Source organism: Aricia agestis, chromosome 21 (assembly GCF_905147365.1).
Source record: "Aricia agestis chromosome 21, ilAriAges1.1, whole genome shotgun sequence".
Taxonomy (NCBI): domain Eukaryota; kingdom Metazoa; phylum Arthropoda; class Insecta; order Lepidoptera; family Lycaenidae; genus Aricia; species Aricia agestis.
Genome location: NC_056426.1, coordinates 10,066,252 through 10,093,702, shown reverse-complemented (window position 1 = coordinate 10,093,702; position 27,451 = coordinate 10,066,252). Strand labels below are relative to the sequence as shown.

Sequence of the window (27,451 nt, the reverse complement as noted above, 5' to 3'; positions counted from 1 at the left end):
TTACACTCGCGCACGGCGCACGAATGAAGTCATAGATTTCGACTATAGAAAACTAGCCATTAAGGTTAAAATCCGAATTTCTACGATTTCGGCGACCAGACTATAGACAATTTTTAATGCTATTTAAAATGTTTGGCCATCCCAAAATTATAAATGCTAACTACAACAAATATAGAGGACGGAACATATAGCAGCAAGAAATTGAGCAAAAACCTTCTAACGATAATCTTCAAAAATATAAATAAATATACTTTGTTTCATAAACTACGAAATTATTTACAAGAATACTATTAACCCATTAAGAGCGCAGACACATAGCTTTTAATCAATTCAACGCATTAATGTGACCATATCATAAAGTGGTATGTTCCGAAATTTAACCCAGTATAATGGCCAGTGCTTATGACGTCATGTATCCGACGCCATATTCTCTCATGCTAAGTCAAAACGCTTTTACCAGTTTCAATAAAGCTGGTTGCACATTTGTCAGCATCATACGCGTCGTACGCGTCGAACGCACCGCATAGTACAAGGAATGCGGCGCGTACGGTGCGGACGAATGTGCGAGGCTTCACATAATTTCATACAACGAATTCTAAAATGCGGCGCGTTTAGAGCGTACGTGCTGATAAATGTGCACATTTAGTGTCATGCCGCTTGTGATGCGGTATGTCAAATCCGATACTTTTTTGACATCTAGCTTACCTATCGAAATTGGCGAAAACATTTTGCCTTGAGGGTCTGTAGCTCTACCATGAGTTTAAAGCTATAGTATTTATCGATACTCGATACCGACTACGTAAATATTTAGTATGGCGATCTTAGTTCCGCAAGTAACCGCTAGAGGCGCTGTAAAATTTGCCATACTAAAAATTTACGTAATCGGTATCGAGTATCGATAAATACTATAGCTTTAAACTCATGGTAGAGCTACTGGTGTGTCATTGGTGAGACAAGTGTGACGTGTTCACATCCCAACAATGTCTTGTACATCAATGCACTGGCGTATATTTCGAAACAAATCAACAGTATAGCATCTATTCTAGACGTCATGAGCTTTGGCCTGTATACTGGGTTAAATTTCGGAACATACCCTAAATCTGTTGGCAATACAGCAATGTTGTCTCGCTCTGGGTAATTTAAGGGTACGGGTCACACTAAGCCACTTCAACTGTTACCCTCCGTAATATCATGTGATATAAACTGATATGCACCTCCAAACTACAACGATGGGTTTTATATGAAAATGGGAACACTGGTCTATACCTTAGGGTAAATCAAATAAAGTACCCATTAACTTGGGTAAACAATATAAAATGAATATAATGTTTGTTTAAATCAATAGCATTGAATGTTTTAAAATTAATTTCCTCAATTTCTCTTATGTCTAGTTTTCGATGATTTTTAAGTTTATTTTTTCAATAGCCTTGTTAATTTATCTAAGCGCTACTGAATAGATGAACTCCTTATAAACCGGGCATAAGAAGTTAGGAAAAACTGTAGTTAACCACTTAATAATAAACCATATAGTATTTTACTATAATTTACCTCAAGGTAAGTTTATTATGACCAGTGTATACCATATTAATATCATCACAATTAATCCCACCATAATAAGGTACGTCTATGATTTCAGAGCAATGGAGTGAACTACACGACTAAAACACGCATGGAATGTTCATAAATGCATTTTATTATTTATTCGTTAACTTTTCAAGTTTAATACGTGATGCTTATTGTGTGTTTTATACGCAACATGCGTACGTGCACGCATTGCGTACGCAAAGTGCGTATGCGTTTAATTTCTTCATTTTGAGAGGATATTATTTTATAGTTTTACTAGCTGACCCGGTGAACTTCGTATCACTTACCTCCTAATATAAACCTTCCCTGGACTTCCACGATCATTTCAACACTAAAATTAGCCAAATCGGTTCAGCCGGTTCAATTATAGACTAATGAAATTAAAATTTATTTTTATGAGAATAACGTTTAATAGTTTCACGATATCGAAACCATGTCAAAACAATACTTATGAAACGTTTTGACACAATCGATTAGTAGCTTATTTTGACGTAGGGTATTTGAACGCAATTTTGCGTGCACGTACGCTAAGTGCGTCCCAAAATCCAATTCCCATAACTCTATCTACAATCACCCCATTGCTTCGAAACCGTCTAACTTTGGCATAAGTCTGCCATCAGCAAATATCATTGGAGGAGGTTGTCGTTATTGAAAAACGGCCTAAGGTTGTTGTTGAGGCCGGTTTGGGCGAAATTATTCATAATTGGCCCTGAAAATGGGGCCGGTTGGGCCGGTTTATGCGCCGGGCTATTTGGGCTGGACTTTAGCTGGTTGATGGAGGGCGCAGGGCCCGCTTTAGGTGACCTAGGACCTAAGAGGTTGTCTACGTCTATGTTTATCGCGCCGGTTGTATCTGCCCAGGTTGCGCCTAGTTTGGTCGCCGGTTTGGCTGTTTGGTTCGCTTGTGTTGTTGGTTGCGGGTTGACAGGCGTTGGTTGTAAGCCTGTAAAAGAATATTATAGTCCATGGTATAAAGATTTTTAGATGAAAAAAAAAATACTTGTGGCACTCGGGGACTGCCGCGGTAAAGCTTTGGATAGCATTTTTTATCAACTTATGCAATTATAATTCGCATACGCCTAGTCGCACGCACACAAACACCGTGACAAAGTCTGGCAGCGCCACACCGACCGGTTGGAGTGGGGGTGGGTGTTAGGTTTTTATTTTTTGATTTTGTTTCTAAAAGCTAGATTGGGTAAAAGCGAGCGAGGATAGCACTTATCCTGCTATCTCTTTCGCTCTTCATATTTATGAAAGAGAAGGTATGTTATTGTGATTAATGATTAGCTACAAGTTACAACGCAGACTGACACATATGGACTTAATTTTAATTTTGTGAAACTATCGAACTTAAAATATTTCATCTCAACAATATACCCTAAAGGTTTTCATACAATAACAACACTATGAAGTTTAAACATTTATTGAGAAATATAAGGTGGATTCTACAACATCGAAATAGTAAAATACTTTAAAATTCAAACTTTACTGACATATTGTGACATGACAAATTTTGTAAACTGCATTTATTACTACGTTGAAATTCTGAGCAAATGACTAGATATTTTAAATTGTTTTCCTTATCTTTCTAAATACTATAAATGCAAAATCTCTAATACAAAATTAGATGTGAATTGAATGATGTTTTAACAGTAGTTTTGGATGTAATATTTAAATGTGATTGAAAAGCTTCGACTAATAACTGATAATGAAAAAAATGCAATACTTATACTTGAGCTTAGCTTAAGAGGCCATTATTATTATTTTTATGAGCCATAGTAAATACATCGAGATCTTAAAAACTACTCTTACATTAACATAGACCCAAAATCTAATTTTTAATTTCAAGATGACGTTTTGGAAATTAATACATTCACCTAGTTTCTTAAAATAGTTTCTTAAAGTTTCATAAAAATTATTTGAACTTGCCAAAAAACGCTAAAACTATGATTTAAAAACGTTATAGCCATAAAGTTAATATACCTAGAAACCTGGAATAGAGAAACAAAGGCCTGAGCAAGAGAGATGTCACTATCAGTAACACTGCGTGGTAAAAAGAGACGTATAATACATGACAGCAGCACTCTTTTTTTGACGTCCAGTCGGCACGTGCCGCACGTTGACAATTTAATCTCATAGAAATCATGTTCAGTCATGCTTGTGTAAGTGTATACGTACCGTACACATATTTTTACACAGATGAAACCAATTTCGGTTTCGTTTGACAGCTCGAGATTGTTGCTCTATTCCGCTAGGTATATTAACTTTATGGTTATAGCTAATTAAAAAATATAAAGCTGCTTATAAACAGTTTAAAAAGACATGTCATTTTAGACATGACATTCTCAAAACCTAAAAATGGTGCAGCATCAAAATCAACAAGATTTAAGTGTCTTTGCTTAAATCGAGATTCGTCTTACATTTATTAATTAGCAAGAACTTTTATAATTTCAGCACATTGATTGGCAAAAAACTTAAGTAATACAGTCTTCATAACACTTACAAAGCACTTGCACCAGTGTGGATTGCTAGTCCTGTTGCCTTATTCCCGACAGAATCAGAACTGAATCGAGAATCGAATCAGCTCGATTTCAACAGCTTTTGATACTTCCGACATATAATATACAAGCGCATTATCGTGTTGCGGGCTGCGGCTCAATTTGGAACTAATTCTATCTCAACGGCTTTTCCCACTCTTGACCGCTATACTTGCGCACGATCGTGATGCGGCTCAATTGAGAACTAATCAGACTCTAAAATTAAATCGTATCAGTTTCAGGGTAAGACTGCTGTTTAAACATCGTGACATCTCTTTTATACATACGGAGAAGGAAAGAGACCAGTACTAGCGCGATAGTGCTCAAAAACGTCAACTTATTCAGCCAAATTCGTCTCAATCCAATGCAGCACTTGGCTAGCGAAAGCCGCCGTCTCCGTCGTGGCGCCACCGAACCTCATGGTCACATCCATTTGGGCCAAGCATTCCATCAGCCAGCCGCGGAATTCCAGCATCGCTTCGAAGAATTCCCCCTTTAGAAGCGACGGCGGTAAAGCGAGCACCATAGACGCAATGAGCGAGATAACACACATCTGAACCTTTGGCTCGGGAGAAAATCGCAAGTACAACACCATTGGAACGATCTCACGACAGTATTTGGGGCATTTCGGGCAATTCTTCGAGACGAGGATGATGTTTCCCACCACGGACAAGTAGCGGAGGAGCAGAACTTTGTCTACATCCTGCTTTGTGTTGTGATGGCTGAGAGTCAGTTGCTTGGTGCCGAACCCACTGACTAGGGGAAAGAAAAAGTAGTCGGACACCGCTGCGAATTGGTTCCTTTTCGCCCTCGCGAACGGATGGGGTCTTTTGGAATGGAAATATTTCGTCTTATTCACTAGTCTCCTTCGTATAACCTCGTCTGCGTTCAATTCCACTTCCTGCGTTGATATTTCATTCTTCGGCTGCTCCGTTTGGCGAACATCGGCTATTTTGTTTACTGCCTCAGATAGTATGTCGAGCATGAATATTTTAGTCAATATTGAGTATCTGCCTATGTCGACGTGTATTTCTCTGCACAGATGCTCCGCGCACACGGCCGGTTGAACGCAAACTGTGGTTACTGCCGCATTGAATCTGATCTCATCGAAGTTATCCACATGGAACTTTTCCTCCAAATGCACGAAGAGATCTAGAAGCCCAATTGCCAATTTCTTATCACTCTTAAGTTGTTTCAATACCAATTCTTCCGCAACCTCCAAAGCCAATTGAAATAGTTCCTGGTCCTTTGCTTCAGTGAGTATAGTTATGACGTCTCTAAGATATGCCGGTTTCTTTTTCTCAGTAACTTTGACGTCGTTACTCATATCATACGGTTGTAGTTCGTCGTCCGAATCTAAATCTGTCTCCCCACTCTTTTCTAGCGCATCTAGTTTCGCCGCTATGATCGTTTTTACTATATTTTTAGTCTGCTCAGGTCTTTTGATAGCACAAGTCATTATTGTGTTACATACTTTCTCTTCTCTTTCGGGCAGACCAGCTATTCTATTAGCTATATCATCAAGAACTGCGTTCACATCAATACTCGATTTAGTATTCGGTTTAACTTTAGACTTTTTGAATATCTTATCCAGCAGACATTTTGTTGGTAGAATTCTTATCGTTCTAGCAATTTCTACATACTCTTGTCCCATATCATCAAAATCGAATTTGAGTGTTCTGACTGCTTTTTTATCAGAATCATCGACTTCTGCAAGTAATCTAAACAGAACTTCTACCGTGGCCATGCCGATGCATCTGATTTCTTTGGACAGATTGTCCAAATGTCTAGACATCCCTCGAAACAGTATTTTCTTGATATCCATCAAATTCCAGTTGTCTTTTCTATGCTTCCAGAGGATTATTCTGTATTTCACAGTCAGGACTAGCAGCAACGCTATATACATATGCTGCATCATATTATTCGCCGTGCTTGGAGTGACATTCGCCCAAACATTGCAGAGTTTCAGTATCAACTGAGTCAAAATCTCCATGGAGTTCTTACTCGTCGACAAATAGTACACCAAATTCTCAACTACTCTGGTATCTTTGTAGTCTTGGAATTGGCACGTAAACGGTAGCTTTTCTGTTAATATTTCATTCCATTCCTTGTGACAATCTATCCAATTTATTAGTATGTATTTTATAGCTTGGACTTGTATATTGTTCTCTATGGGACACCTTTTGAGGAGTAGGATAGCGAATTTGTCTATAGCTTGTCTATTCAGATGAAACATCAAAGACTGTATCAATTTTCGTCTAACGTATTTGCAAGTCTCGTCGAGATCTGCCCATGCAATAATAACATCTGTGAACTTATACATAACGTCTAAATTCCCGGCGATGCAGAAATTAGTTATGTATTTCGTCACCAAATGCGATAGATATATCAGATTATATCTTTCGCCCAAGTGAAAGCTGCTCTCCGCTATATAATCTATCGCTCTCAATATCTGGAATGTTAATAGATACGAGAAATTTTCGTGCGAGTATTCTACTGGGGTTTTAGTTTCCAATTTATTTGATACTCTTTCCGGCAAAGTCACTAATAGCTGAACATAATGCTCCCACTCGCACATAACCTGATCTTTTCTCTCCAATCGACTGCTACAGTCTAGAATCGCTGAAAAAATCGCATCACTCTTCATATATTTGACGATCAAACTGGCCATCGCTTCCAAAACATGAAACCTTTGCTCCTCCTTCAAAAACCCGCACAGATTAGTCAATATCTCCTGACTTGCATCGAAATTTTCTTCCACAGTAAACATGGGAACCACATACTCCTTCAAAGCAGGCCACTCCGGTACCACAACTTTCACTATAGCACCGAGCAGCTGACCAAACACTTCCACCAAGTCTCCGGTTATCACTAGCTCGTCCGTTTTCATCAATTTCTGCACTGTCATCGTTCCGGGCATATAATATATCACTCTGTCCATGGATTTCTTGATATTCCGAACGTCGTTTTCGTTTCGTATCTCTTTGATGGCACATAGCAGGTCTGTGGCGTTTATCATCGCTTCCATCAGACGCAGTTGGTGGCTTGAATGTTCGTCATCTGAAAATAGAAAATCCTGAATGTGCCCAAACATAAACAAACGGCGTTACATCTAAACACAACATCGACTATGTCTAAAAAAATTTTTGTCAACTTTGTATAAAAAAAGTTGTACTACAAGCAAATAACATACTTTTCTCTAAGTAGTGTGTCAAATTTTATATGTAAAATCAATGCTTCAGGCCCAATCTCACCAACGTTAACGCTCTAATAAGTATCACGTTACCTCTTTCGTTTTTCATAATACGAATGAAAGAAAAGACATGACATGTTAACACTAACAGATGTTGGTGGAATTGGGCCTAAACCTTATAGATAACTTAAACTATAGTTTGTGCGTTTTATGATGATATGCGTGACACATTATAATTGACAATAGTAGGGAAGTTACCTAACAAAAATTAATCGATAGTTTAAAATTATCGAATCACTTCGTAAAGGAATTGCAATCGAAATTATCGATTTCGTACTGACATTTCAGTGGTGCCGGCGATTTAAGATGGCCGCCCTTTTTTATCGATTTGATTTCGATTCAACAGAGTCAATCTCTATTGACATAAGTTCCGTTTCATGCATATGACATTTTTCAAATGTTTTCGTAACAATAATTTTATACTCCTATTTCACAGTTAATATTTATAATTTTTATTAATAAGTTATCATTTAGCATCTTTTTATTTTTATTCATTTACAATTATAGGAAACATTTGTTTTTGTAGATGGAATATAATTTATTACATTTTGTTTTTTTTTTGTTTTCTTGTAAAAAAAAACCCGTAGCAAGGAACATAAAAACTGTCACCCATATCATCTTAGAACGCACAAACTATAAAGTAACATCAACTAATATAGGTTATAAACTTATAACTTATAAGTTATGACTGTAATTTTTAGAGATTATAATAAAAAATAATGTATTATTATAAATTGTTGAGATGAAATACTCGCTAACAAAATTTAGATCGCTTTAAACAATTTGGTTTGAAATAAATTACTAGAATATGTGTTTATAATGAATTGAAAACAGACAGGCTTTCGCATTTTGCAATATTAGTATGATCTTCCGAACAACTAAAAAGTCCACATGCGCCAGTATTACCAATTATTCAATAAAATATTTTGCCAAAACCGATTACCGATATGTTTTATACACAAACGTCAAACTTTAACCCATTTAACCCAAATAGAAAAAAACTCACATCACATAAAATATTTTAAAATCAAACTCACCAGTCATAGGCTGAAGCGTTGTCGCTGACAGTTGATTTGAAAGCGAGTCCAACTCGAAACTGTTGCTCATGGGGTTGGCCATCATCGGGGGCACTCCCATATTCAATGGGGCACTCATTGGGGCACTCATGTTGATATTCAGCCCCATGGACAGGCCCATGGGCTGTGCCATTGGGGCTATAGACGTTGGACTGAGATCACTCAACAGGTCGATATTTGATGTCGGTTGTGATGCTGAAATTAATAATTATATTTATTGTAAAATGTATAAATATAGCATCACTTGATGTTGTAAATGACTAAAATTGCGCTGAAATGAGTTTATCGTGCGTAAAACCATACGTTTCACTGGATAAAACTTATGTCTCTGTGCTAAAACTTTATCAAAATCATTTCAGATGTTTAAGCTTGAGAAGATAACAACTACTAGGAAACCAGAAATACTTATATCAATATTAGTATAGGTCTAAACTCTAAAGTCAACAAGGTGCGAAGTTTCATATTATCGTGCGTAATAGATAAATGCACGCGCCGAACGTGAATGCACCTTAGACGGAAATCACAGAAATTCTCTATCATCATTGTATTAGTTTGCTCTATTTTGTGTTACTATAAGCGGGCCCCTAGACGATCAATTTTATTGTGCAATATCACGTATTGTGCAACATTATTGACCGTCTAGGGTTGATATTGAACGCCCAACTTTCAATTTTATTGTCAAACAAATTGTTCAATCGTATTGTTTAATGATATTGCACAATAAAATTGATCGTCTAGGGCAGTGGTTCTTAAACGATGGTCCGCGGGCTACTGGCGGTCCCTGGAGGCATTCCAAGTGGTCCGCGAAGCCATCTTAATAATATGTTAGTAAAGAGTATGCACTATGCAGTCACAAAAATCACATATTAAAATATGTAACTTTCAGATTTTTGCCAAATAAAAAAAATGTGCTAATTATAAAGTTAAAAGTTGTGCTTGTTTTCTTTATAAAACAACCCTTAGTTTAGGTAAACCAACTGGGTGGATCCCGGGTAGACAAACATTTGGTAAAATGGTCCCTTATGACTAAAAAGTTAAGAACCACTGGTCTAGGGTCCCATTTATAATACTCACGTGCACTAAACGCAGCACTGAAGTCGGCGAAGTCGTCATTCACTTTGGGTGCCTCGCCCAAGGAGGCTGCGCCCCCTGCGGGCGTGGGGGCGGCGCCCGCGGCGGTGAAATCACCGAAGTCACCGTCCAGACGCGTGGACTTTTCTTCGGCTCTGAAATTCATAGACATAATGCTTTAAAGACGCAACTGTTAATGTAATAAAATTCAAGATTATTTTTCTTTTCTTCTATGCGATTGAGACACGTCGAACTAGATTGTTTCGTGATCGGATCATGACTTTAAAGCAGATAGAGATCTGATTATTTTATGTTGAATGTCGCTTTATTTTGTGACGTGGGAGAGCCATGCTTCGGCACGAATGGGCCGGCTCGACCGAAGAAATACCACAGAAAACCGGCGTGAAACAGCGTTTGCGCTGTGTGTGAGTGAGTTTTGCCGGAGGCCCAATCCCCTACCATTTTCCCTTCCCTACCCTCTCCTATTTCCTTCCCTACCCTCTCCTATTTCCTTCCCTACCCTCCCCTATTCCCTTCCCTACTCTCCCCTATTACCCTATTCCCTCTGCAGCCACCCACCTGCAGCTCTTCTAATGCTGCTAGTGTCCATGGGCGACGGTAGTTGCCTACCATCAGGTGACCCGTATGCTCGTTTGCCCCCTTTTAAAAAAAAAAAAGGCTGTCTTACTTGCACGTAAAACAGTATAATGTATTAGAAAGTGAATCCCAGATTTCAACTGACAAATATAAGCTAGTTCTTTCATTATAACGAAGAATTAACTTCTAAGTTGGTACTTAGTCCCATTATTCACAATTTTTACTATGCTGACACGCACGCACGCACGCATGCATACACGCATGAACGCACGCACGCTCTATCTCTCTCACACCCACACACGTCAAAACTATAACACTCCTGTTTTCGAGTATTATAAAACACCAAATAAGGCTACGTTTCCACCAGAGATGTGTTCCGAGGAATGTGTTTTTGAGAACCAATAGGTTCGCTTCATTGACGTGAGCTTGTGGTGACCTCGCTCAGCGCAGCGATGCCATAGTAAAAGGAGGGAAAGTAAGTTACCTTCATACAAAGGCACCGCGCGCGGCTTGCATGTTAGCGCCATAGTATCAATGCGTCGCCACGTACGGCACACAACAAAATCTCGGCGAGTTTAGCTTGGTGGGTACCGCTGAGATTTTGTTGTATGCGGTACGTGGCGACGCATTGATACTATGGCGCACACATACAAGCCGCGCGCGGTGCCTTTGTATGAAGATAACTTACTTTCCCTCCTTTTACTATGGCGATACTATTGGATCTTAAAAACACTTTCCTCGCAACACATCTCTGGTGAAAACGCAGCCTCAAGGCCATCTCACACTCACCTAGGATCAAAATCATCCTCCGTCACCCCACCCGGCGTAGCGGCGCACGTCTTGAAGAGGTCATCGAGTAGTTCTTGCGAGTTGTTGTCTGTGGCCGCCGGTGTGGGCTGAGTGGTCTGGGATTTGCCGTAAGTAGCCGCTGCACCTGAAATGTCAAACGTTGAAATAAATAGACGTGGGAGAGCCATGCTTCGGCACGAATGGGCCGGCTCGACCGGAGAAATACCACGTCCTCACAGAAAACCGGCGTGAAACAGCGCTTGCGCTGTGTTTCGCCGAGTGAGTGAGTTTACCGGAGGCCCAATCCCCTACCCTTTTCCCTTCCCTACCCTCCCCTGTTACCCCTTAAAAGGCCGGCAACGCACCTGCAGCTCTTCTGATGCTGCGAGTGTACATGGGCGACGGAAGTTGCTTTCCATCAGGTAACCCGTTTGCTCGTTTGCCCCCTTATTTCATAAAACAAAAAAAAAATATCTATGGACGCTTCACACCACGTCAGTCTGGCCCCGTGGTAAGTACCTGAAGGACTTGTGTTACGGGTACCAGACAACGGAAATATATTTAATACTTTTATACTACACATTTGAAAAACTTTTTGTTCCGTCGGCGGAATTCGAACCCGCGACCCCCGGCTTGAGCTACCAACGCGCTCACCACTGAGCCACAGAGGTCGTCGAATAAATATCTCTATACTAATATTATGAAGCTGAGGAGTCTAGTAGCACTGGACATCTAGTTAAAAGTAAAAATTGTTTTATTTCTGAGTAAATTTGAAACAAATCTTTTCGGAAAAGCTACATGATGACCTACCACAGGTTCGGAAACTGACCCGAACTTACGAGAACCGGCGTAAGAAAAGTTGGGAGGTTAAAGCTTGAGTTGAAAATGGTGGGGTGAAATTTCGCTAAAAATATATATTAGATGACGGCAACTTCACAGAGCCAAAAGTCGCTTAATTCGCGAAAACCGTACATTTTTCCCGGATTAAAAGTATTCTATGTCCTTCCGTACATAGCTTTGAGTCGCCGGGACTTAAACTTATGTACGCTATATCAAATTTCATCTAAATCGTGAAATCGTAAAGCGCGAGGTAACAGACAGACACTCATTCGCATTTATAATATTAGTATGGATTGTCACCAAACAGTTTAATTAAATCTTATAATGAATTAAGTTAAGCTTAGGAGCAATGTGAAAAATGCTCGCACCATACTTTGTTAACATTCTACTTTTTTTTTATGAAATAAGGGGGCAAACGAGCAAACGGGTCACCTGATGGAAAGCAACTTCCGTCGCCCATGGACACTCGCAGCATCAGAAGAGCTGCAGGTACATTGCCGGCCTTTTAAGAGGGAATAAGGGTAATAGGGGAGGGTAGGGAAGGGAATAGGGTAGGGGGTTTCACGCCGGTTTTCTGTGAGAACGTGGTATTTCTCCGGTCGAGTCGGCCCATTCGTGCCGAAGCATGGCTCTCCCACGTGTAAAATCTAGTTATTCAAAAATTCTAGTTATGCATCCGTATCTGAATATTGTATAATATATTGTTCTACCTCTACCGCCTCCATCATACAGTACACTGTATATACAGCAGCTCGCTACTCACCCAGGTCGATCCTCTTGACGGGCGTGGCGGGTTTGTTGCGGGGCGTGTCTTTCAGACGCACGTCTATCGCGCGCGGGTCGCGGGCGGGCGCGGGGGCTGCGGGGGTCGCGGCGGGGCGGGGGCTGTCCTCAATCACTTCGGCGTCGCGGTATACGTTCTCCCTGAATAAAGAGAAAAGGGGTTTCAGAAAAAAAAGACGTCATAGCCCAACGTGAATTGTTAATTTTTACGTTAAAAAAAAACCACAAAGTTGTTGAGTCAATATTTTGACGTTTAAACTTTTTATTTAACTATTAAAAAGTTCAAACGTCAAAATAATGACAATAAGCAATGAATTTCATTTTCATCAATGTTACATAACAAGGTAAACCAAGCAATCTAAGTAACATTTTTGGCAAAGGTAATTTTTTTATAGTCTCTCTCTCTCATTCTATTGGCTTTCTATTTGTAATAGTATTTCAAAAATTAGGTCAGGAGAGTCCAATGATAACCCCCTACAACGTCACAAACTTACAAACTTCAACTTTAGTATTAGTATTATGGAAAAATACATACTTGTTGGGCTTTCTGTGTCCGTATTCACCGTCTGAGTCCTCTCTCTCGTAGTCATCTTCATCGTTTCTTTCCTTTGTGTCCTCTGTAAAAATATACAACATTTACATGGTTTAAAGCGTGGCTCTCGACTCGGACTCGGTCGTGGGTTTGATTCGCACGTTAAAAACATGTTATTTGCAAGTTTGGTTATGACTTATGACAATGCAGGCTGATCACCTGATGTCTGACAAGTAAGATGATCCATGCGTCGGATGGGCATGTAAAAAGTCGGTCCTGCGCCTGATCTCTCGCCAGTCGTGTCGGTAAAATCAAAAAACAAAATATTTATTTCTAAATAGGTTAACAAAGTTAACACTTATAGAACGTCTACATGAGGCCTACCACCGGTTCGGGAACTAGCCCGGCGAGAAGAACCTGAGCGAGAAACCTTTAAAGGAATAGAGAGAGCTCTTGTGTACTGCGCACACAGTTGGGCACTATAAAATTACTCCTGCGTAACTGGCTTGGTTTCAATGAAACCGGCCACCGTCACCGAAACCGGTGTGGGAGTTGTTATACGACAAGAATTATGGTATTAGCCTATGAACACTAAAAACTAAGGAAGAGTAATTGTGTCAAAAAATCTGTACACGAGTCTAGAAAATGTGACCCGAATACATGCATACTTTATGCATGTATTCAATACCCGATTTTGTGTGAATATAGAAGTGACAATGTCAACGGCTTTATTTCGTAAATTTGAGTGTTAGTGTTTCGTAGCTATTTCCATATTTTAGTGTGCCAAAAGGAATCAAATTCAAAACGGTTGAAGTATGGGAGTTACGTTTCCTTAGGCCCGTATAAATAGTCAGTACTCAAGATGCATCTCGGTCTCAAGACACGGTTCAGGCTCTGTGATTGGTTTGCTGTCAAAATTTGGACCAATCACAGAGCCGAACCGCCTCTTGAGACCGGGTCGCATCTTAAGTACTGACTATTTATACCGGCCTAAGTTTCTATTATTCGTAGGTATTAGCTCACCCCAGTTACTCCCGCGATCGCTGTAGCTGCCCCAGCTGGCGCCGCGCCCGCCCATACCGCCCATTCCGCCCATACCACCCATACCGCCCATACCGCCCATCGCCTCGGACGACATGCCTGAAATATATTTAAATTATTATTTTATGAAACTACGTATCTGTTCCCGCCAAAATCTAAGGCCGCTGCACCTATGTATGCGTGCGAAGTGCGTATAAACTTGCAGCGGCTAATCTAAGAGCCAGTCCACACGGCGCGTTGCGTCAGCGTTGCGTCGACGCAGCGCTGCCGTTGCGTTGTTTTACATACAAATAACCAAGGTGTTCACACGGCGCGCTGCGTCGTCGCAACGCACGCATGACGGACAGCAGCCCCCGAGACGAAGCGGGAGCGGTGTTGACATTAAGACTGCTTCGTAATAACGCTGCTATGACGCCGGCTATGCGTCAAACGACAGCGCTGCGTCGACGCAACGCAAACGCAACGCCCGTGTGGACAGGCTCTTTATTTTTAGGATTAGAACAAATTTTGAAAATGGCAAAGATATTGTCTACTGAGGGTGGGTGAGCGAGACGCACCTATATACTTGTCCTTGTTCTTCTTAGCCTTCTTCCTCTCCTCTCTGAGCCGCTCGTCATCCTGTATGAAGTCGATCAGTTCACGGACCTTGTGTCTGACGTTTATACCCTGGAAATTACATTCAAGTAAGTATGTTAAGATTTATTACCCAACTGCGTCAAAAGAATTGTGACCCCCTGTCAAAAAACCTGTCATATTTAAATATCTTCTACGCAAACCGCGATTGACAATAAAGTGACAGATATCGTATTTTGCATACTCGATGTGAAGTATATCACTTTGAACTCATAAAAAGTTGGAGATTATCATTCTAAAAGTTACCAACAAATTGCCGATGTGTCTATAATAGTCTGTTCTTTATAAGAGTTCAATTTTTTAAGTTAACTGAATACAGTGCCAACATTTTTATATAGCTCCTAGACCAGGAGTTCCTAATCTTTTTCAGCCTGCGGCGCACTTAACAAGTATCAATACTATGTCACGGCGCCCTACTTTACTTAGCTTTTACAAAAAGATACATACCTAAATAAACACCTTTAATTATTATAATAGTTAGGTTGAGCAAGTAAATAATATTAAACAAATATTTAATCATCTGCCTGATTTGTATAATTAATATTATAATTTTATTTTATAATATTTGTGGCTACGGATAATGATGGAGGATCGACTCACGGCGCACCAGGGCGCCGCGGCGCACAGTTTGGGAACCCCTGTCCTAGACTAAAAAGTTCTATGACTTGACACATTTTCGCATTTTTAACATAACCATCTTCAAACCATGCCTGTTCATACCTGATCCTTGCCGAGATCATCGACAAAGGTGTAGTTCTCCAGCGAGCGTAGGTCGTATATGTGTTCCCTGGCCGACGTCACCACACGCTCCGATCCGTTCCTCACCAGGTATGACAGGAGGAGTAGGCACTGTGGAAAAACGGGACATAAATAAGGGAGGAATCATATGAGATGTGATTGAATCAACTAAGAATATAATAATACTAGCTGTCCCGGCAAACGTTGTTTTGCCATATAAAGTATTTCGCCCATATTATTTTATTGAAGTGACTAAATAAGTATGTCACCATGGCAACGTCCATCGCTATCCCGGCGCACAAACAATGGTCGCCGTCAGTCTCGACTTGTAATAATTTACTATTATTTATTCAACAAATGCACTTATCAATATAAAAAGTAGCCAGTAGCCGATCCTCAGACCAACTGAATATGCATGTCGGGAAGCGGGTATTCTCAGATAAAACTAAAGTGGGCGACTATTTTCACCGGCAGATGATTGAAAGGTTCTCCAGGCAATTTAAACACTCAACGAAAGTTATTTCACTATTTTAAATCAATCCACAGTTCACAGCAAATTATAAACACGCAGCCCGTGGAAACAATGACAAGTAAAAGAAACAATCCTTCCGTAGGCAACGTCCTTAATTTCACTTTTTAACCTTAACGGAATCTCACATTCAATTATTTGAATGAACTGTCACTACGCAAGGCCATGTCCGCCGCCACCTGTCGGGTGATGGCGCTGTTTCCACTACTGCAGTAAACAAAATCCTGCCATCTATTGAACAATAAACGAACTACATTTACATTCACTAGGAAATAGGAATCTACCAGATGGCGGTATTTAAGACAGATAAATTCACAATATTAATAACAGATGGCGCTTATTCGTAAATATCTAATTTCGAGCGAGTTCGCTAGAAAATCATAGTGGCGCCTTCTCACTCCACGACACGCATATAAAATTTGGTAAAAATTAGTAAAGCCGTTTTAGATGTTACCTATCCATCCGATCCTCGCGGCACATAAAATGCCACTTTATGTACTAGTCTCTAGGTTTCATTTTCTACCGACCGCGACATTGTATACCTGAGGAAATTGATTCCTAGGCAGTTGACAGACCTGCGTCGTTTGGTCGGATTATGTCAATTCAATGTTAGCTGTGATCGGTCGTTAGGGTTTGACTTAAGAGGGCGACTAACCCCAAAAATCAAACATCGTCCTTCTCTCTTCACACTCACGCCCGTCTTTCATATGCCAGGTGAAAAAGAACGACGCGGATTTATCGCCAAATAAGTTTTTTCTCGATAACTCGGTAAATATACAACATTTAAAAAATCCGCGAGGTCGATCTCTCAATGATAGAATTTCATACAATGTGTTAAAATATTAACTCAGTTCAATGCACGGTATGGCAATAAATGAAAAATTCGTAAAAATTAGATGCGTCTTTGTGATTTTTTTCTATCGAGAAAAATTTAAGATATCGTGTTTTTGCTCAGATCGAATTCTCGGAAATATAATGTAGTATCTAATTTCAGAAAATGAAACAATTCGGGGCTTATTTTCAAGTATAAAAATGAATTATAAAATCGACACTTTAGGGTTAGTTGCCCCCTTAACGCGACCAAATAACTTAGGTCTGCCATCTGCCTAGTCTCTGATACTAACTGGTAGTTTATTAGAATTACTGTCGATGTCACTCGGGGTCGCGTGCCAAGAAGAAACTCACCTTTATTATGCTTATTATGATTAATAGCTACATATTAGACCTAGTTTGTTTATAGCAAGAGTAAAACTGCACATTTTTGTGTGATAAAAACAAGGATTTCCTATCAATTTTTTTTCCTATAAAAGGATTGAATATAAGCACCAACCTTATAAGTCCTCCGCCAATGTGCCCTGTTATCGTGGAGCATCCGTCTCCACAGCATCGACATCACCTCCGGGAAGTGTTCGTACGTGAAGGTGGACAGGGCGAGCTCCTGCATCTGTTGGCCGGTGGGTCCCCAGGCCTCGTCCGAGGTCGCCTCGCGGACTTTGCCCTCCACCTCCGTGTAGTTCATCACTACATTGGTGCTGAAAGTGAAGAGTAATATTAGATACATGATGTACGTACGGTCATATGTAGGGCCAGATTTAAATAGGCCACTTTTATTTTGCGTTATGCGGCCCCTATGTACGAACTCTGACGCCATCCTAGGCTATCCTAGGATGCCGCCAATATAGGACGCCATAGGACGCTGCCGCCCATAGGCCACGGCCTAATTACTGCCTATAAATAAATCCAGGTCCATAATTTAAAAAGAAGAAGAAGTACATAAGTCCAGAGCTGATGTATGACAGTTTCATTTAAAACTAGATGACGCCGTTTCGTTTATCTGTAATCGCGAGGGAACTGCACATTTTACCGGCATAAAAAGGTATTCTATCATCTATATACTCGATTTCGTTTATCGCGCGGGAACCGTACATTTTTTCGCAATAAAAACTATCGTACATCCTTTTCTGTCTCCCAAAGTATCTCCATACAGTTTTTTTGTTTAAATATAAAAAATTAACAGACAGGCAGACAGTGCCGGATTTAAATATTTTATGAGTGTAGGCCACTTTATTTCCGCCGCCCCATGTACATAATCTGCTGGTCTTCTATGGACGCTGCTACCCTTAGGCTGCGGCCTGTACGGCCTACTTATGAATCTGGGGCTGGATAGTAAGGATTAGTTAAGGTGATAGCTTTTAATTGGCAAGCCAATCTTGCTGTTATATATTTGTATATTTGAGACTAAAAATACTCTTCATTTCCTCTTGATATCCTTATACCCTATGTCTATAAAGGAATTTCTGAGTAAAACGAATTGTTCTTGCTGTGTAGTTATATTTGAAACTGAAAATTCTCTTTATTTCCTCTTGATATCCTTATAGTTTATACCCTATGTCTTTAAAGAAATTTCTGAGTAAAACAATTTAATGCATAACATAGTTTTGTCATAAAAATTAATTAAATTATATTAATCATCATGTTTTATTAAGATACCAGCTGTCCCGGTGAACTTCGTGTCACTTTAAAACCTTCCCTGGACTTCTACGAATATTTTAAGACTAAAATTAGCCCAATCCGTTCAGCCGTTTGCGAGTTTTAGCGTTACTAACACAATTGAAAATCCATTTTTATATATATAGATATGAATTGCTTTATACTATATAATGAATGAATGAATGAATGAATATTCTTTATTGCATTTACACATAACATAATAATATAAAGAAATACAAACTTATTAGTACTATTAGTAAACTACATATAAACACAAAAGGCGGCTTTATTGCTATGCAGCAATTTCTTCCAAGCAACCAAAAAGCAGGAAATTATTTTATATTATAAACAGCAAATAGGCAATGTGCAAAAAGAAAACAATCTACAGCTAATTACTTACTTACTTACATCTAAAAAGTTGAAAATAAAAACATTAATAATAGCAATTCTTATTTAGAAACCTAAATAAGAATATAATGTCTTCATAAGACTATTTCTTATAAGTTACTTTCACTATAAGGAAGTAAATCATTACATAAATGCTAGTGATTGCTAAATTTTGCGCAGAGATTCAACTTGTTTATTTCAAAATTGTATATCGAGTGAAAGGCAAGGTCGACATTATGTACACTGAGCGTAGTTGTTGGCTATTTTGTTTTTAGTAACATGTTATGCTTTTTTTATTTTTTAAAGATGTTGCGGCAAACTTCCTGCATGTTTCTGCAGTAAAAACCATCTTAATATGTCTGTATGTTACAAATAATAAAAACTAAGGAAACGACTCCCATACTATTACCATTTTTTTGGTTCCTTTCAAACTGTCACGTAACGTCAGCCTGATACCGCTGAAGGTCACCTAAATAATATTGCAAATGTATTGAAAATGTGTACCTAGGTACACATTTTTGACAAGTATTGTAGAACATTTTTTTGACGGAGTTACTTTTCCTTAGTTTTTATTATTCATAGTCTGTATGCAAATAATTTTTACAAAATTTCATCAAGATCGGTGAATACTGATGAGGACTGATAGAATTTGGCATGGATATAATAAGTATTAAGTACTAGTATTGGTAAGGGCTTGTGAAAATATATATTTTTTGGTAATTTTCTACAAGACAGGCTAAGTATTTGGGAGGCTTGGGAGGCTAAATAAATATTAAGGAACATTTAAATTCATATTCGAAGTTCTAGGCACTTATTTAAAGAGTGGTTACATGCTTCAAGAAGAGCTACCATATGTGCAATGTGTGCAATCCATCGACACGGGTGCCATCCTCTAGGGGGGGCCAAATCGCCATCCTTTAGGGGCACCAAAACCAAAGGCCCAAGGACTCGCAATTGGCCGATTTTTGTTTGCTTTATTTCACCTACCTACCATAAAAAAAAACTTGCCAAAAAATTGGGGCGCCAAAATCATTTTTGCATACAGGCGCCAGTAGCCCTTATGGGGGCCCTGAAGAAGAGTGTATTTTATTCATCCACAATGGATGCAAATTTTATTATTTTAATTTGTAAACAAATAGACAAATTCACAATCTCAAAGAATTTATTGTGCACAGAACAGATTGTAATGTTTCTTTTGACACCATTTCAGTTTACTAATCTTTTTTATACTGGAAGTTCATTCATGAATATTCATTAAAAAGTTTATAACATTCAAATGAATGAAACACACATAAACAAACGCCAATTAATGCTTTGCATACATTAAATTTAATTGTATGCACATGAATAATCTATTTGTAATGAAAACTGCACTCAAAGGAAGGAAGGCACATCTTTTGGAATTAACTTCGCTAAATAGTTACAAAAGCAATTTAATTTTAATATTATTAAGGCATTATTGCAACTTTTACTAATAGCTATTATCAATTCCAATTTGAATGGAAACATGAATGGATGTTTGAAAATACCTTTTGTCAATGTGTATGGATAAAACAATAGCTTTATTGACACAATGAGTGAATTAAACGCATAGAATAGGTACTCTGTTAATTGAACATTTGTAGTCGTTTTTTACATTTCTAGACCATATTAGTGAGACGAGAAATGTTATCAAAATTGGTAGAAGGTCATTTTAATTCTTGGAAACCAGTAGCTATTTAGATTGTTATTTATCAAAGATTTTAGAAGAAATTCAAAGATAATTGTTGATGGCTACACGATTTTACGCTCTTCTGAGCTTATCATGAGGATTTATCGAAGCAAGTGCATCGGATTAGCATAAAAATATGGTTAAATATTAGTAATGCTTACACTTTGTCGGCGAGCTCCCGCACCTTCCACATGCTGATAAATCGATCCATTGCACTGCACAAACTATTTTCACTGTTTTGAAATAGAAAATCACCTCTTAGAAATTAATATAAATGAAAATTATCTATAAAGCCGATCTGATGATTTGGCTGACATTCTTGCAAAATGGCGAGCACAGATTACTGGTATATATTTGATGGCGAGTCGCAGTGTTACCATTTGAAAAATTAAAGATCTTTGACTCCTTCTTTTTATAATATGGCAATAAAATCAGCACATTGTTTTTTTTTTTGGTACTAACAAAATATGATAAGGTTTAGTTTAATCTGCTTTTGAACACTAATAAAACACAACTTTTCGTGCACTTTTTCCACTACAATCAATAACATATATAATCTGCTTTTCATTGCAACTCCTAATTCCTATGAGCTATGAGCTTTGGCTATGAGTTATTTACTTATCAAAGAAAGTATTATGCTAAAAATGTGTTATGATTGCGGGGTGAAAAAATGAATTCTATTATATTATAGTCAGTCAAGAAAGTGAAGAAATTACATCGTAGTGCCATCCCTTTTTTCTGATCGATTTGAAAGGGATGACACAGTGACACTACGATTTTGCCACTTTTTAATTTCTTCACTTCCTTGACAGGCTATACATAACTTAATTTTATTATTCAGAACAATAAAATTGAAAGACAAACGTACAAATAAATATCTTTATTAACAATTATAAGTACCTACTTACTTATTCAATATTTAAGATTTTTTTGGCTAATCATAATTTTATTATTATTGCAGCCTGCAGGCATAGACATTCCTAATATTTTGTCCACTACATTTTGCATATCATACGATTATTTATGGAAAAGAGCCTACGCAAAAACTTTTTTGAGTAAAATACAAAAACTTTAATATCAATCAAATACAATATGGTTTCAACGAAGTTATTTTTTCGAATAATATTTTATAATTTCTCTGAAGAATATTTAGCAAAAAACTACATCGCTTTTCGCTTGAATTATTCAACTAAAAATAAACACTCAGAAGCAAAGCCACTTTTAAATTTTTAAAACAAGTCTTTCCCACAACCAGTGTTGCTGCTTCAAGAATTTTAGTGTTGCCACACCCAAAATTTCAATGTTGCCAACATTAGCGATTTCCCCGGTTTCTTCTAATGAGAAGGTCCTTCTCATTAGAAGGTCATACATCATTTCTTGGCCAGCTGGTCATTCTGTGGCTGGGCGTAGAATTGCCACAGTTCGATAGCCTTGTTTGCCACTACCTCCTCCCATTGTTCTGCTGACTGCAAAGCAAAAAATGTATATATTACTACCAGATTTGTTCGTAGTTGATTTAAAAAACAGATAATTCAAAAGTACAATGTGACAGGGCAAGGCTGCGTTTCCACTTGAGTGCTGGGCTAAGCTAAGTTACCAGGATAAGATTTGCGTTTTAAGGACCAGTAGAATTGTTTTATTTACCTTGCCTCATTGTATGTTCTATCAGAGAAGTAGATTACTAGGCAGATAGGGGACCTACGTAGTTTGGTCGCGTTACGTCAAACCCAGCCGGCAGATCATAATTAACATTGAATTGACATGATCCGTCCATTTGGACTGCTGTCAACTGCCTAGGAATCAATTTCCTTGATAGTACATTGTACACAGAGTTTATATTAGTTCCTAAAAACACATTCTTTGCTACGCTTCCTCTTAGATTTCTGGTGGAAATACACTATTACTCCTAGCTAAATCGTTTTACTTTTTCAAAATCCTCCTTCATGAGTAATGGGGATACATACTTTTAAACTCCAAAAATCTTTTATTTGACCAAATGTTTAGAGCATACCATAGTTTTGTATGATAGTATCCAAACTGGATTGAAGTTGCATTAAAGTTATATTAAAACTACTTATATGTCATACCTCTGAGACACACTTCAACACCTCTTCCTTGGTCTTGGCTTTGAGGATATTCCTCCGTAAAGTAATGACCAGCATAACGGCCACAAATGACAGGATCTTCGGTGCGCCTGCACACACCTTGTCCCATATTCTAAAAAATATTTGTTTATTTTCACAAAGTGTGAAGAATTGGTGTATCAAAGCCAAAAGAAAAGATTATAGTATGATTTTAATAATACATAATATTTTGTTATGTGTGCAAGTGATTATAGTATATTAATATATTTTAAAATTTTATTTCTACACAGACAGACATTTTTAAGGTGTCTATTCTTTTCTTTACTACCAAGTCTATTTTTTAAATATATAATATAAATAACATTTTAATAACTTTCAAATTGCTTACTTGGTGAGAGAAGTGTCATCTAAGACTCCAGCAAAGCAACAGTTGAACCATTTTGTAAGAGGAAGAGCTTCCAATGCCTGTATTTCGTTCAGGTGACTGAAAACAGAAATAAATGATGATTTACATAGACACAGTGACTTGCGCCATTACTGGACCAGGTGTCTTGATTTAAAACTGTAACTGCATACTTGCCATGGCCACCAGCCCACCACATAAAAAATTTCTTTGAAAGGAAGAAACAAAGTGGAATATTGACAAAGGAAATCTGTGATTTTTTTGCTTTTTCTATAAACTTAAGATATTTTGACGACCTCTGTGGCTCATTGGTTGAGTGTGTGGCAGCTCAAGCCGGGGGTCGCGGGTTCGAATCCCGCCGACGGAACAAAAAGTTTTCAATGTTCCCAGGTCTCGATGTGTATTAAATATGTGTATGATATAATAAAAATCTATACTAATATTATAAATGCGAAAGTATCTCTGTCTGTCTGTCTGTCTGTCTGTCTGTCTGTCTGTCTGTCTCGCTTTCACGCCAAAACTACTGAACCGATTGCAATGAAATTTTGTACACAGTTATTCTAGAGTCTGAGAAAGGACATAGGCTACATTTTGATGTGGGAAAATATCTTATTTCCATGAAAATATCGATGAAAATTACTTCGCATTGCGCGTGGCCAGCGCTCATCCCGGGGGTCCTGGGTTCGAGTCCCGCAGGCGGAACAAAAAGTTTTCAATGTTCCTGGGTCTTGGATGTGTATTAAAATAATATTTCAAAAATCTTTAATATATTTTATGTATAATATTATAAAAAATCCAGAAATATATCGACGCGATGCAATGAACATTTTAGTTCTAATACGATTCAACAGATGGCGCTTTTTTTTACTTCGTTGTAACATAGAACTAATCATACTTATTAGTTATTATGTTTTTGTTTATAGTTTTTAATACGTTAGAATATTATGTTTAATAATATTATCACTTGCTATAATAATAATCAATCTATCTTATCTTATAGAACTCCTACTGCATTTCTAAGGAGTTCGAGTGTGTTGTGTTGGCCTATATTCCATCCAGAAAATATATCAATGCAATCAACATTTTAATTCTAATATATGAAAACAGATGGCGCTTTATTTTTTACTTCATTATTATAACTATATAAATATATATATTATTATAAATATATATACTTTATTATATATTATTGTTTTTATTCATAACTAGCTGTTGCCCGCGACTTCGTCCGCGTGGACTTTAGTTTATAGCGCGCGGTGTCAACAAAATTTGTGTCAAATTTAAAAACTTTTTAAAACCCTGGTAAGTGGTACCCCTCTTAGGGCCGCGCAGCGCGCTACACCGGAATGGCAGCGCTGAAAGTGCTCGCCTCGCCGCTGCCATTCCGGTGTAGCGCGGCCCTTAATTAATCAAAATACCCAAAAACAGCTGTGCAGTGTGCACATAATCTGTACTAATATTATGAATGCGAAAGTATCTCTGTCTGTCTGTCTGTCTGTCAGTCTCGCTTTCATGCCAAACGCCAAAACTACCGAACCGATTGTAATGAAATTTTGTATACTGATAGTCTAAAGCCTGAGAAAGGACATAGGCTACTTTTTTACTGGAAAAAAGGGTTGTAAGGGTCGTAAATTTGTTCCAAAAAGTCATAATAGATGGCGCCGTGCGTCTTCTGCATCGCGCTGACGTTTGCTCAAAAGTCTTTCTATAAGAGGTGGTATCATCTTACAATTAAGATTCGATTTTTTTCGATTGTTATATCTATTCTACGGTATTAAATAACTCAGTACTTTATCTGTGCAGTGACGTAACCTTAAACCTATCAATGATAAATAGTTTATGGGTAAAGTTGTGTAATTGGGGGGCTAAATAAGCTTTAAAATTTGGCATAATATATAAAGTTTAACATACAAAAATGAAGTACTTATTGTTTGCACACTGCACAGCTGTATTGATTTAATGGGTACCAGGTTTTTTTTTATAAAAGCTTTTGACACCAATTTTGTTGACATCGCGCGCTATAAACTGAAGTCCACGCGGACGAAGTCGCGGGCAACAGCTAGTCTTAAATATATGTATAGTATAAAGTATTAAATATATTTCCGTTGTCTGGTACCTGTAACACAAGTCCTTCAGGTACTTAGCACGGGGCCAGACTGACGTGGTATGAAGCGTCCATAGATATTATTATTATTATTTTTGGTTATTTTGATTTTCTCGGTTCTCACCGGCAAACTGGTATGTACGGGCCAAAGCCAAGTATATACCAGGTATGGTTACGGTTTTATATGCTACTCGAAGTATGTAAGTAAGATGTGTCAGGAGAAGGATGATTTGGTAAAGTATGTGGTGGGTGACTGTGTGAATTTTCCTGTGTTGCTGGTGCAGGTGTATGCAGAGCAGAGGTTTTCTCATCAGTTTGTAAAAATTTTCTAACTATTATTTTTATGCTAAGCTTGTAGGCTTCAACTGTGATGCACCTTTTGTGCACATTGTTTGAATTGCTCTCCAATAATTTGATTGCAACAAGAAGCAGCAAGCCATCATATTGTGTAGACTCTAACATGACAACCAACATACTTGTACAACTCTCCATCCTCATTCTCCAGCATGGTGTGGAAAGCGTCCCGCAGCTTGCCGAGCTCCCGCTGCATGTTCCCCACCACGTCTGTGAGGCTCTTGCTCAGCCAGTACACGTCAACCTCGCTGTCCACCAGCTCAAGCAGCGTGTTGGCAATGGGTATGAATGTGTCCGATGACTAAAATGTTCAGTTTATTTTATACATAATATCCTTACATAGTTTTATGTTGACTGGCGTAAAGCCAAGCTTTGTGAGGGCTCACATAGTTTTTTTGCGTGGTAATAATCTTTAAGGCAGTTTTTATTTTTATTTTAATAGTAACTAAACTTTTTAAGGTATTTTAATCACTTGTCCTTTAAGGGTTTGCATCTACTTCACTTTCTCTGCAACACCCTAAGGTTTGGCTGGAAGATAATGCCACGAGGCATTAAGCCCGCCTTTGTACAGAAATATGCAAAGTTTTTAATTAATAAAAAAATAAATAAATAAACCTTGACTGACATCTACTTGTAAATAAAAATTACTATGTTAAAGCACAAATCAATAAGCGTTGGCAGGTTGTGGGATATACTAAGGCTACTCTTGTTATTAAAAGTATTTACACAGCAAATAATCATACAAAGTATATTCTTGTGTTTAGCCCAGCATCAGTGACGGATTAACCCTTAATCAAATTAAGCAATTGCCTAGGGCATCAGTCATCACGTCTAAGGAGGCAGATGAGTAAAGGTTTAAAGACCGATTCTAGTTAATATACAGATAGGAGGCCCACAGGTATTACTCAGGGCATCCATACTAATATTATAAATGTGAAAATTTGTCTGTCTGTTATTTCTTCACGCTCAAACCACTGAACCAATTTTGCTGAAATTCGGTATGGAGATACTTTGAGTCCCCTAAAAGAACATAGGAATTAGGGTACTTTCTAACACGGAAAAACGTACGGTTTTCGCGCGATAAACGATTTTGATGCAACAGAGTTGCAGGCGATATCTAGTACTTCATAGAAATACTTTAACCTACACAATAATTGGTCTCAGGGAACAATGGTGGGGTGATCTCCTCTGTCTCCAACAGCCACATAGCCAGCAGGATCTGGCTCCGAGGCGCCTTCATGTCAACAAACTCCAGCATCTCCACGGCATAGAGTAAGTCGTTGTATTGCTCCGTCCGCTGCTCCATCACAAACTTGTGCGAGTCTGGGTATACTGGGAGAATGTCTGAAATGCAACAGAAAGTTACAGCATTATGCTGAATACTGATAACAATAACAGTTCTTGAAAGAGTATTTTTAGAATCAGTATGTATTGAGTCAAAATATGTATTACAGAATTCAGAATACATGACTATGAATTGGTTAATCAAATGGTAGGCAACTATGATGAATAGTATATTTTTTCCTCTCAAATATAGCATTCTAAATAGAATAATTGCTGTACTTATTAAAAGGAATAAAACTATGTAGTCGATGAAGATTGAAGACAGTATATTACCCAGTAGAACTTTCCAAACCAAGTTTCTGTATGCACCAGGCACGGTGAACCGTAAGCAGAACTGCTTCAACTTGACTCTATCCCATGGTTTCTCCTTCATTAGGATTTCTAATGATTTCTTTTCTTCGACACCACGACAACCAACTTTTTCGTAGTAGGCCGAACGGAAATTTCTTTCGTCGGTCATCTTGATATTGATGTTATAGACTATGCCCTCATTGATTTAATTTTTAACTTAAAATGAAAGGGTAATTATTGTTACCTATTTAATTTCTTATTTCACAAAAACAGAATTTCT

General features: G+C 38.2%; 2 protein-coding genes across 3 annotated transcripts; both read right to left on the bottom strand.

Annotated features, from left to right (window-relative positions):
* Positions 1–1,949: 1,949 nt before the first annotated feature.
* On the bottom strand, positions 1,950–20,918 carry LOC121737687 (clathrin interactor 1). Of its 2 annotated transcripts, none has more exons than XM_042129355.1 (11): positions 20,753–20,918; positions 17,334–17,535; positions 15,457–15,585; positions 14,661–14,769; positions 14,086–14,202; positions 13,066–13,147; positions 12,511–12,671; positions 10,908–11,052; positions 9,525–9,676; positions 8,412–8,645; positions 1,950–2,527 (listed from the first exon to the last, which is right to left on the bottom strand). In XM_042129355.1, exons 1-11 carry the CDS (start codon positions 20,800–20,802, stop codon positions 2,211–2,213), a joined length of 1,698 nt encoding a protein of 565 aa, XP_041985289.1. In that variant the 5' UTR covers positions 20,803–20,918; the 3' UTR covers positions 1,950–2,210. The 2 variants fall into 2 exon arrangements, with proteins under 2 accessions (XP_041985289.1, XP_041985288.1); XM_042129354.1 differs by lacking the exon at positions 1,950–2,527 and adding an exon at positions 3,837–7,181.
* Positions 20,919–21,915: 997 nt separating this feature from the next.
* LOC121737595 (TBC1 domain family member 7) lies at positions 21,916–27,394 on the bottom strand. Its single transcript, XM_042129252.1, has 6 exons — positions 27,154–27,394; positions 26,684–26,880; positions 25,659–25,837; positions 23,064–23,159; positions 22,679–22,808; positions 21,916–22,057 (listed from the first exon to the last, which is right to left on the bottom strand). Exons 1-6 carry the CDS (start codon positions 27,338–27,340, stop codon positions 21,962–21,964), a joined length of 885 nt encoding a protein of 294 aa, XP_041985186.1. The 5' UTR covers positions 27,341–27,394; the 3' UTR covers positions 21,916–21,961.
* Positions 27,395–27,451: the final 57 nt, after the last annotated feature.

Excerpts from the sequence above, each read along its gene's own strand:
- LOC121737687 (XM_042129354.1), bottom strand. The coding sequence starts at position 20,802 with ATGGATCGATTTATCAGCATGTGGAAGGTGCGGGAGCTCGCCGACAAA. Across the intron at positions 17,536-20,752 it reads CGGGAGCTCGCCGACAAAGT|CACCAATGTAGTGATGAACT; the intron begins GTAAGCATTACT and ends CTTCACTTTCAG. Across the intron at positions 7,182-8,411 it reads AACGCTTCAGCCTATGACTG|ATGACGAACATTCAAGCCAC; the intron begins GTGAGTTTGATT and ends TTCTATTTTCAG.
- LOC121737595 (XM_042129252.1), bottom strand. The coding sequence starts at position 27,340 with ATGACCGACGAAAGAAATTTCCGTTCGGCCTACTACGAAAAAGTTGGT. Across the intron at positions 26,881-27,153 it reads GGTTTGGAAAGTTCTACTGG|ACATTCTCCCAGTATACCCA; the intron begins GTAATATACTGT and ends GTTGCATTTCAG. Across the intron at positions 22,058-22,678 it reads TGTTGAAGTGTGTCTCAGAG|TCAGCAGAACAATGGGAGGA; the intron begins GTATGACATATA and ends TTTGCTTTGCAG.